At 46.7% G+C, this 12,357-nt stretch overlaps 1 protein-coding gene across 5 annotated transcripts in view; it reads left to right on the top strand.

The window, feature by feature from the left end:
• CHD7 (chromodomain helicase DNA binding protein 7) overlaps nucleotides 1-12,357 on the top strand; it is an 801,383-nt gene that overhangs the window by 635,226 nt on the left and 153,800 nt on the right. For all 5 annotated transcript variants that reach the window (XM_085605557.1, XM_085605559.1, XM_085605558.1 and 2 more), the window contains exons 10-12: nucleotides 2,821-2,958; nucleotides 3,056-3,177; nucleotides 3,464-3,707. In XM_085605557.1, coding sequence (XP_085461683.1) covers nucleotides 2,821-2,958; nucleotides 3,056-3,177; nucleotides 3,464-3,707 — 504 coding nt within the window. The remainder of the gene's footprint in view (nucleotides 1-2,820; nucleotides 2,959-3,055; nucleotides 3,178-3,463; nucleotides 3,708-12,357) is intronic.

Below are 12,357 nucleotides of genomic sequence, written 5' to 3'. Positions count from 1 at the left end.
GAGTGAAGGGAAGAAGGCTTTTTCCTGAACTGTGAGGGTGTGTGTCATTAAGGCATGCTAGGGGGGCAAATCAGGCAGCGAGATGATTTTAAGTTTAGTATGCACATGTGTTAGCTAAAATCTGTAAGGGGGCCTCGCAGTTGAAAGCTTGTTGAAATGCAGCGCCGATGGCCTCCACTTCTGTCTTTCTAACGAGAGTAAGAAACACATAACAGATTCTCTCAGACTTCTGAAAAACTGCTAGAAAATGTAATTGCATCCGGATTCGTTTGTAAGCGTAATCATCCATAAAATAGGCAATACATAACAGGTAGCAGCCATTATGACCCCATAATGCCCTCGAGTGAATGTGAACACGTTCACTAAGACAAAAGTACTCATCGTATCAAAAGTGCCTTTATATAGCGCTTACGTTGCCCGACGAAGGCCAATCCACACAAAGGACTCAAATAAGGCCAGCCATCTCCACAGAAACTGTTTCGGAGAGGACTGTCCTACTCCTTTTGAATAATGGGTATTTTTGTCCAAGCAGAAGAGATGAGCTTTGAATTGAGAACTACCGTGGGGCAGGTAATGCATGCGAGCAGGCGGTATTACCACTGCCGCGTGCCTAACCCCACTACCGTCAGACCAAGAATTGCAGAGCGTAGGGGCAGGTAGTGTACGGTCCTACCATGGAACTTGTCAAAAGAGCATGATCATAGAGTGGTAGTGCCCCCCACCAATAACACTACTATCTAGAGAGAAAGCTCGCCCCCCCCCACCCCCAACTTCATTCAATCAAATCAGAGGCTGCATTTGTTAGTATCTCAGCTAGCAAGTTTGCCAAAAAAGACAAAGAATGGTAAGCACTCTTAACGTTCAGTTTACAGCACCTGTAGTCCTCGGTTGTTACCTATCAGCACCTGTAATAGACCTCTGATGTTGAGTGCATATATAGTTATACCACTCTGCAGAATGACAAGCTCCCTTACTTTTTAGTTTATATCACCTGTAGCCCTCTGTTTATTGCACACATCGTGATAGCGCAGCTCCCTTGTAGAAGATAGTGGGGTATAAAAGTAGCAAGTAGAGTTCCCAGGACTACGACTCCCTCTACCCTGGTGAACATGTTTTAAGGGATGTGTAAAGAGAGGCCCACCGGTGTGCCAGGCGGGTTACAGAGTGCCCATCCTGCCAGCCTTACATGGGCCCAGCCTGCCTGGCATCCTGCCAGTAGCGCAGTCCACCCCTGGTGTAAACTGTTACTGCGAACAGTGAACACATTAAACCAGGCTTACCTACTCAGAGACAGAGGATGTGGGCACATTATAGGTGGTAATTTCCCAGCTGGAATCCACAACTACTTAACACTAAAGACGCTCCTGCTGCCGACACGGAACAGCTGGCAAAGCAGCGCTGCCGCCATAATGGGACGCCGGGCTCATCTTCGAAGGCAGCGGAGATGTATTTTTAAGCAGATGCCGCCAATACAGAAAATACTACGGCCCACAGGAATACCGGCGCTCACAGGGCATTGCTGGGGACAGGATGCTCATTTCACTGCAGCAGTGGGCACGGTGCCAGCCGCAAATCCGGCAATACAGGAAATACTACGGCCCACAGGAGCACCGGCGCTCACAGGGCATCGCTGGGGACAAGATGCTCATTTCGCTGCGGCAATGGGCACGGTGCCAGCTGCGAATCCGAAACGACATGGCTAAAGGGTCAGGGACTGAGACAACCATGCAAGCTCCCGATGCGGAGATTGCCAGCTCAAGGTATACAAACTATAGCAGAAAACACATTCTGCAGCTCCGCAGCTGTGGCAACAAGCACAAGCGCGCCTCGCGCGGCAGCAGGGGGAGGGGAGAGAGGAGGGGGCCTGCGCGATTCACTTGCATGAGCGAGCGGCTGGTGCCACGATAATTGATAACATATGGCGCCAGCCGCTCGCTCCCGTAAGTAAATCGCCAGACGTGCACGCGTTGCCATTGAAGGCAATGGAACGCGTGCACGTTTATGGCTGAAAAGCCAAAGCGATTGCTAAAGGTCTTTTGCCTTTGCAGCGCATGCGCGCTGCGTAGGCGAGACCTAAAAAGGATTGAAATTCGGCATGGACAAAACGTTATGGAGGCCCAAGCAAGGACCACCCCAAATAGCCTAGAACGAGGGGAGAGGGCGGGGGAGAGGGCGAGGGAGGGGTGCAGCAGGTAACGGGCTCATAACTATGAAAATGTTGTTTGTTTTTCTAGCGGTTTCTTATTCCTAAATTGACTTTAGTAAATGTAATACTGTAACCCAGAGATTTCCAGTGGAGCAGCCAGGCACAGGCACTTTATCACGTGTTAGGTGTAACGTGCACAGAGTTCTACAGCCAGCAAAAGGCTAAAAATCCCGGATGACTGCAGAAAGGACAATGTTGCTACATCTAAGGGAAGTTTTACAGAGGGCGAAATAAACTTAATTGGGAGTGTATATAAGATGGGATATCGAATTAATAAGAAGTCAGTAGTGATGATTGGAAAGAAATTACTATGAAATGTGCAAATGCCCTAACTTTGTCTTTATCTTGTTAAGTGATGAGCGATCAGAAAATAACAAAAGACATGAGATGTTAAACCAAGCATTGCTCGTGAAGCAGTGTATTTTACGTATTACTTGGTTAGGAAATAAAGATTTAGATCAAATGTTTTCAAGTGCTAGATTATTGTATGCTATATGTTCCCCGTTCTTTTCTTGAATTGATTCAGAACGTAACAATAGTTCTTGTTGTAAAAATTAGTAACTGTTGTAGTTAATGATATATTATGCTTTTTCTTTTGAAAATGTAAAACACAGCCCGTTATGCACTATTTGGTGAAGTGGTGCTCGCTTCCGTACGAAGATTGCACATGGGAAGTTAAGGAGGATATAGACCAAGTCAAAATTGACGAATTTGAGGCACTGAAGGCTAGGCAGCCTACAGCAGAGCGTGTGGTAAGAGCTGGCAAGCCGCATTGCAGTTTTATTTGAAAACAGCACAGTAATGTGGCCTTTCGAAAACCACTAATGGGATTTACTGTATTTGAAACAGGAGCGACCTCCTGCTGATGAGTGGAAGAAATCGGAGAGTTCCAGAGAGTATAAAAACGATAACAATCTCAGGGAATACCAGTTGGAGGGAGTTAATTGGCTTTTGTTCAATTGGTATAACATGTAAGTTGTTTTTTTTGTTCTTATTTCAACAACTGGTATTTTTATGGAAACTTATTAGTTTGAGCGGAGTTCAGCCTTGCAGAACTTTAAAACTGTAACGTCACTCTCTAAGACGTACAAAACCTTAACTATTTTTGGATTGTAAATAGTTTACCGTACAAATTTCTACCCCTTGCACAAGTTTCTCTACTGTACGTTTTTGTGATTTGTTTTCCTGAAGTGTAAGAATATTGTATGTGTTGTACGTTAATGATTTTAATAGTTTTTACTGTTATTTTAATTTTAGGCGAAACTGCATTTTAGCAGACGAAATGGGTTTAGGGAAGACTATCCAGTCCATTACATTTCTCTATGAGATATATTTGAAGGGAATTCAAGGCCCATTTTTAGTCATTGCCCCTTTGTCCACAATTCCCAACTGGGAACGGGAGTTTCGCACCTGGACGGAGTTGAATGTGGTTGTCTATCATGGAAGTCAAGCCAGCCGACGAACCATTCAGCTGTATGAAATGTACTTCAAAGATGCACAGGTATGCATAATTAATTTAATTCAGTAGACCTGAGGCTTGCAGAAGACGACAGACGTTTGATTAGTTTGAAAGATGCGTCACTGGCAGAAAGTGTGACGTTTCATATTCATACTAATGCTTGCTGATAGATTTTTCTGCATTGGTTTGTTATACAGTTGCTCACTTGCATAAATTAATGTGCAAAACATACTTTAGTACAGCATTCTGAACGGGCCTCATATATAGAAAAGTGATGAGCCTGCAAAGGGTTTGACTTTTTATGCAAGAGACACGGTTCTTCATAAGAGCAATGTAAGCTGTAGACTTCAGAATTGTCAGAAGAAGTGAAATAGCATCTTGGAGAGGGACACTGGGCCCATCTAATTAGACACAAGCTTTAGCGCTCTAAGGGTTTTTTGGCACCGGGGAAGGGCCTTCAGTGCACTCGCAGCTGGTGTCCGAGGCAGGTGTACTCAGTGTGACCCTTCTCCTGGAGGTACATATTACTGCTTTTGTTTTAACAAAGTGAAACCTGTTGCACTCGCTATGCAGTCCGGCACAATATCGTTCAATTTACTATGCCTGGTCAGTTTATAAATCCACTATTGTTTAGGTCAGTCCAATACCGGCTAGTATGTGCTCATTTTGCTTTGTAACAAAACATCTGATTCTACTTCTGGAGATGACATTGATGTTTTACACTGTAGAATTCCCCTTCAGTCATGCATTCCCTACAGTGAAGGAAAAGGCGATGTTTCTTCTTTATTAGTTCATACAAATCATTTATTTTATATGGCCAGTGCGTTTTGACTCCAGAGCCTTCTACTAGACCATATAGTCCACCCTACAGTAATAGTCTGTTAAAAGTCCCTCTACCTTTTCAATCCAAAATAACTAGACCGCTAACCTAAGGTAGGGTGCCCTGGCAAGTCTTTGCAACCATTTCCCACCAAATGTGATTATGTGCAATTGTGTCCTACTCCTATAAGTACACTCCCTAATTTATGTACTGAAAAGTTCATGATGACTACTCATTTCAGATCATGCAGTTGATTGTTTGCAATTGTTCCTGTTCATGCTATATAGATTAATTGCCTTCCATGTGTGCATACATATTTTTGCCTCCGTTCTCCATATATATTTCTTGATATAAAGTGTGACTGCCAGTTGCGAGACAAATATTTATGGGTGGTCATTCTCATTGGGTTCAATTCTCATGTTCTTTTTGCTTCTCAATAATGCAATTGTTTGTCATCTGGAAATGCAGATATCTGTTTATCCTCGTGAGGTAACTGTAAAAGAGGTTCTTTTCATTTAGCGATCATGCATGTTTGTCGTGAGTTAGTTTGGGATGCACAGGTGGTGCGTCTCCATTTCATACGTTTGCCCCCTATCTTCTGAACTCCTTCTTTTCCAGTACTTTTGTCGCCTGTCCATATACAAGTGTAAATGCAGTTCTGCATCCATAGTATGGACCAATTGTACTACTTCAGTTTGGATTATTAATCTGCACTCCTCCCTTGTGATTTATGTTCTCTGTCTCCACCTCTTGAGAATTTTACGGATTCCATGATATTTTAAATCCAGTATGTTACCTGTATGTGATTCCCAATAATGCTGTATAGAAGATAACTGAAGTCTGTTTTTTCATTACTCATATGTGCTTCAGTATTCTTGGTTTCACTTTGTTGGTAGTGCTGCCTTTGTATCTCTTTCTTCATGTACATACATTTCAAACTCTGATTCACAACTAGTGTATTCTATGAGTCTCTTCTTGGTCATCATATATGTTTTTATAATCTATAAATACATGACCAATGGCCATTGGATCCATGAGGTTTCCAAAGATACTGACTTACATTTTGATTTGGTCAGTATTGTTAGCCATTTTTCACTTTGGAAATTTCCATGCCATGGTCTTCCCAATCTTATTTCCATCTCAAAAATCGCTTGACTAATGGTCAAACGATTCAAGACTTCCATCTGATTGAGCTGTACTTGAACTTCCAATATCTTATGTTCCAGGCATAGGTCCCCATTACAGGTGTTGTGATGCTAATTTTATATTTACTTTCCTTGCCCTCTAGACAACAAAACTGTCTCCTAGGTGTGGCTTGGTCTGTCACACAACCCTCTCCATTTAAGAGCCATCATTCAATTTGAGGAACTCCAAAATTGCCTGTCAACAGTAGAACAAGCTCTTTAAACCACCAATAAAAAAATACCAGATATATTATAGCGTTATTCAAGGACCCGTCTGTATGTTGCAGAAAGCTTATGTTATTAATAGAAGAGTGACCAGATGTAATCATTTTGGCCTAACTCATTTCACAGCATTTGGTGACCAGAAAAAAAAAATGTATCCTAGCCCACCCGATTATTTTTGCTTTTTGCTATTGTGCATGAACATAATCTCATTAGCGTGGCCTGTGCCATACATCCATATACCCATAATTATTGAGACCCCAGCAGCTTCTGTATCAGTAAAGTTGTGCAAAAACCATGACAAAACAAAACTAGCATTTACAAAGCCAAAAGGCTGGCAGCCAGCACCAGACATCTTGGCTTTGCCAGTGCTCGTTTCTTTCGCAACTAGAGCACTATGGGAGAAAATGGGTTTTCTTAACTCTTGCTAGTGTGGTGCACGCTTCACACCACTGCTGCATTCTGTAATCGTCCCGTTCCCCCCCCCCCCCCCCCCCCCCCCCCCCCCCCCCAGCTCATCTATTTCTTCCCCTGCACCTCCCAGACCATTCTTGCTTTTTTATTTTTTTTTAAACCACCCCCAACCTTCCTCTATTGTTCCCTTCACTCATATTGCATCCTTTTTTAATTCTCTTTGAAATTATTTTTTATTTTTTGCAGTTTCTCGGTTATTGGGTTTTGATGAAAGGTCACGTACACCCCACTAGCCAGCAGCAAGGTTGCCATGCAAATGCTTGTTAAAGTTAAATAAGACGATCAATACTACAAGAAGAAAAAGGGAAACCAGAATTACAGCAATAACATAGTGCCCTTGCACCCCTTCCCATTCCTCCTCTCCCTCCCGAAGTTCTCCAGTCCAGATGTTACCAGCTGCTGATTCTAGGATAGACAATATTTTCAGAAAGGTTAACAGACCCTCTGCTCCTTAAGTCCCAGTATCCTCTCTTATGTATGTGTACGTTCTTCTGGGGTGAGCTGTAGTGCTCAGATTTTTCGGGCACTTCAGATATCCAAAGTCTCAAGTTAGTATATTTATTAAAGGGGCCTAATCTCGTTCATACGCTTTGTTTTGTTTTCTAGCATTATGGAGATATATTCCTTTGCTAATGTATCCCACATTTAAAGCAGCCATTCCCCTGGTGAAGGAACTATAGGCGAACCCCAATGTAGTAAGATCACTTGAGTGGCCACTATCAGTGGCAAAATGACTTTTTAGCCCCACAGTGATCCAATACCGGCTTCCCTTATATGGCAGACTCAGTAAGACCACTACTGGATCCCTTGACATGAGTGTTTTAAGTGCCCGATCTGCCTTGTAAGTGTGCAACTTCGCGCAATGCCATAACATGTGTACTAAAGTGCCTGATGCCTCATAGCCTCTCCAGCACAACTCTGGGGCCGATTCCGGCTGCAAAATGAACCGACCGACATGGACCCGGACCAGCGCCGTACGACCCGTGCAGTACGATGCAACGCGAGTGAATTACAACCGACTCGTACGGAATACAAGCCGTACGACCGAGCCGGAGGGAAAATAGTGATCCGTCCGGAAAACCAACGCGATGGTCACTGACCGACACGAACCCGGAATGAACCCGACCGACCCGTTCCCGCGATGTACGATTAGTGCACTACGATGCAATGCGTGTAAAACCAGACCGACTCGCACGGAGACCAAGCCACACGACCGACACGCACAGACAACCCGACACACAAGCAATAGAGACCGCCGCGAACGACGCGTCTCAAACACAGAAGACAGGCAGCGTGAACGAGGCGGAGATGCCCGCATGAGCCAACAGCAGCGTCCGTTTCCGTCACATGAACGTCTCTTTCATGCCTACAAAACACAAAGGAAGAAACACAAAAAAAGGACCAAACAAGCAATGACTAAGCCGATAAATACCCCCCCAAAAAAACATGGGACAAAGACACACCCACAACTTCAACTATATAAAGGACTACAATCACTACCATCATCCCTTGCAAACAGGAGACACAGCCAGCAGCAAACACCAGTACACAGCAACCACAGACACTCACAACTCACCCATCACACAACTCACACACCATCAGTACCTCATACAAAAGCACACACACATACACATAGCAAAACCAACACCAAACCAACATCACTTGCACCCTTACACACACATCCCCCACCACCACCACCCATCACCATGCCTCCAAAGAAGAATCCAAAGTTCACAGATAGTGAGTTAGAAGTGCTGGTAGACAAGATCATCAGAGTAGAGCCACGTTTGTTTGGTACATTGGTTCAAAGGACCCCCATCTCACAGAAAACCAAGATGTGGGCGAGGATTGTGGACAAGGTGAACGCACAAGCACCAACGTTGCGCACAAAGAACGATATCCAGAACCGGTGGTATGACATGCGCAGGAGGGTCAAGAAACTCATCGAGAAAGATCACGCCCTGAGTCAGCGAACCGGCGGTGGCCCTCCTGCCAAACCAGTCTACTTCAGGACCTGGGAGGAGAAGGTGCGGGATATCCTACCACCAGAGAGCATCCATGGCCTAACAGACATCCCAGAGCCTGGTGAGTACACAAACAACATAACCAAGATTGTGTGGTAAGGGGACAGTGAAACCATGCACCGCAAGCAAAGCTACACTAACCAAGATGTGTATGCCAGTCACACAAACACAATACCTGCCATCTCATAGTGACTGGGGACTGTCGTGACATGCACCAACATAAAACAAATAGAGCAAGCCAGTGGCACTAAGCCAAATACACCCAGCCAGACAGTTTGCCACCACAAACACACCACCTCACAGTGCAGCTGACTGTCAGGAAGGAATAGTGGGGATGCAGGTGAAGTGAGTGTAGACAAAAGCATGATGGGGCCTGTAGTCACAGATAATGCCCCCCCTCCTGATTGGCCCATCAAGACCCCTCTGAAACATGCCCACATCACAGGGAGTGGAAAATGACTGACAAGATGGCTCATACTGGGTCCTGCTGTGGGGAGCACAAGGCCCTGCTAGGGCTTGTGTGCAAATCAGAAGCAGGATACCACTGACTGACATCCTGAAAGACAACTTGCACGCCCTACAATGGAAGCACGTTTCATGATGGGAAGGAGGACTGACAGCCCCGACCATACTACTCAGCATGGGGAGACCCCCCCCAAACACAAACTCCACACAACTCACCGGGTACCATGCATTGACACACACCTCATTGAAATATCAGCAAAAGATACCCCGTACTAGGTGCTGCTGTGTAAAGCACAGGGTCTCACTTGGGACTTGTAGCCAAACAAACACCAGGATTTCACAGTCCGCCATCTTGTCATTGATTTCACACCCTCTCACAGGGAAGCAGAGTCAAGAGGAAGGAAGCATGGGCATGCTGGGAATGGGGGTGTAGCCAAGAGTATGATGGGACTCGCAGTCACAGACCACCAACACCCACCCACATGGCCCTGCAAGATCAACCTGAACCATACTCTCCCCACAGGGAGTGGGAAGGGACTGACAAGATGTCTGACACTGGGCTCTGTTGTTGGGAGCACAAGGCCATGCTGGCTAATGGCCAACAACAAGATCAAACTCTGTCTGTGACAAGTTGGGAAAAAGCAGTTTACAGGCAGGCATCTGTTTGAAAAGTAGAAAATGTCATGTTTGTGAACCAACGATGCATGTAGAAACATAACTTGCATTGTGTGTCTCTTCCAAACACAGGTCGTGCTGGGCACCCAGGGCCAAATGACGAGGATACCCAGTCCCAGACTCTGGTGGACACTGAGCTCTCTGGTCCGACTCTCTCACTGTTCTCTTTTGATGACGATGGCCAACCTGGCCCCTCCGATGTGAGCCATCATGCAGCAGCAACATCTGCCCCCCCTGTACCCACGTCTCCAGCATCTGGACACCGACAGGACACCCCCGCCAACACGGACAGACCAAGGACAATCCACACCCACAGCACAGGGACACAGGACTCCCCCGGAAGCTACAGCCAACACCACCAGCAACACCACCCAAGGGGTCCCAGTGTCACCTGTGTGTACCGCCGCTGGTCCTGCCCGTGTGGAGAGGGGTGCTGGGAAGGGTGGGAGGCACAGAGCATGCCTTGCAGAGGGGTCTGGTCTGCATGATGACTCCCAACTGGCACGCATCTTAGATGCATACCAGGATAGCACCGGAGGATTTGGCCAGGTAGTGGGGATCCTCAAGGACATGCAACAGGAGCAGGTCGCCCACCATGCCCGCATGGAGGCAAAGTGGGATGCCCTTACTGCGGTGCATTGGGACATACTACAATGCCTCCGCCAGATCAACACCAACCTGTCCACACCCCCCTGTGTGCCCACAACATCTGTCGTAACACCATCTACCAGCGCCACAGGGAGGGAGGAGGACTCTGGCGGAGAGTCCCCTGCACCGCAGAGGTCTGCACATAAGGATCCCCCCCCCCCCGAAGAAGAGGGGTCGTCCAAAGGAGGACATGTGAGAGGCAGATGTCCCAGCACATCCCCCAGGGCCTCCAAACATGTTCTGGACAATGTTCTTTGTGCGCAACCCGTTCACCTTGTTCAGTCGCACACAACTCACCCACATTAAATGGAGGGTTCATGTTGGGCCAATGTAGCAGACGACTGTGGACTTTACTCTGGACATTTCATCTACCAGCACTTCCAACTCCAATGTGAACTTTGGATTCCCAAACCACTGTACAGCACCCACCATCCTGTGCACTTCACTCACATGTTTGTAAATAAACTCACCAGTACACCATACTTGCCTCTGTTGTGATTCCAACTTGTCGTGTTCAGGGCGAAGTCGATCTGCTTGCTACACAACACAGTGCATGCCAAATACTGCAACAATGTGACCAACGTAAGGTGAGTCATGGGAATGTGACACATGTGAGGGAGACACACCACTATGGCAACACAAAACATACTCACCATGGCCATGTTACTCATCCCACACAATGATGTTGACCTGAAACACATTGGCATGCACAGACACCGCACCAAGCACAGTCAGTGGCAACAAGTCCACAGGTGAGGTAAGCAGATGTCACTCAGATGTGGGAAGACAGACAACGCACATAAAGCGTAGCACAGGTTCATTACACATCAGCAACACGTTTATTCCACGGTAACTCTACGTAACAGTGGACAAACGCTCACAATGTGTTGGAGAGTGGAAGTCCAGGGATGTGTGGTACATCAGTTGATGGGACTTGTCAACTTCCACACTGGTGTTGGCTTCTGGGTGTTGAGGGTCAGTGTTGACCACACAACAGGCAAAGGACCCTGGGAAGGACAGACAAGATACAGTCAAAAGCACAGACGAACAGGAGTGAAATGCAATACACGTGCACAAAACATGTTGCAAAACACCTACACAAACACTAGTTAGCAGTACTACCCTATTGTGGAGTACACACCACCTGAATGGACACATCACAGCACGCATCCAGTCAAGTGGCACACAGACACACTCAGACAGCAACAGAGCTGGCACAGCACATTCCAGGCTACCTCCATACATTGACATAACAACCCTGGAAACTCACATTCAGGTGAAGAAGTTGTTCATCATCACTGGCATCTTGGCCCAGGCCGGGATCCTCCATAGATGCCGGACGTTGGTTGTCATCATCGTCATCCTGGATTAGAGGCACCTCCTTCCGCACCGCCATGTCGTGTAGCATGCAGCAGACCAGTATTATTTTGCACACCTTTGCAGGTTCATATGGGAGGGCCCCTCCGGTCTTGTCCAGGAAGCGGAAGCGGCTTTTTAGGAGGCCGAATGTCCGCTCAATCACCCTCCTGCTCCGACCATGTGCCTCATTGTAGCGCAGCTTGGCTGGTGTCTCAGGGTTCCTGAGGGGTGTCAGCAACCACGGCAGGTTGGGGTATCCAGAGTCACCTACACACACAAAAATGAACAAGTAGCTGAGTTTTGTAGGAGTGCGGAATACAACACTGACAAACACACAAAATGAGAAACAGTCAGTACACACCGACAAGCCAGGCACGCTGAGCGGGCATCTGTGACATCAGCGTTGCAATGTGACTACTCCTCATAATGTAGGCATCGTGCGCCGAACCAGGGAACCGTGCACACACGTGTGATCAACATGTCAGCAAAGCAGACCACCAGAGCATTGATCGAATGGTAGTGCTTCCTGTTCCGGTATGCCTGCTCATGTGCCTGTGGTGGTATCCGGTTAACATGTGTCCCGTTAATGGATCCAATGACGTTTGGCATCCTCCGCAGTGTATAAAAGGCATCCTTAATTTCAGGGAGTTCATCTTGGCTCTGGAATTTGATGTACAGGTCGAGGAATTGCAACATCCCCTCCAAGACATCGCGTAGCACCCCACTAAACATTGTTTGCAACATACCACCAGCAGTAGCCACAGTGTACTGGAAGGTACCGGTAGCAAAGAAGTGCAGGGCTGCCATCACCTTCACCCCTG

Source organism: Triturus cristatus, chromosome 5_1 (genome assembly GCF_964204655.1).
Source record: "Triturus cristatus chromosome 5_1, aTriCri1.1, whole genome shotgun sequence".
In the NCBI taxonomy this organism is placed as follows: Eukaryota; Metazoa; Chordata; class Amphibia; order Caudata; family Salamandridae; genus Triturus; species Triturus cristatus.
This window is presented reverse-complemented; position numbering and strand designations above follow the sequence as displayed.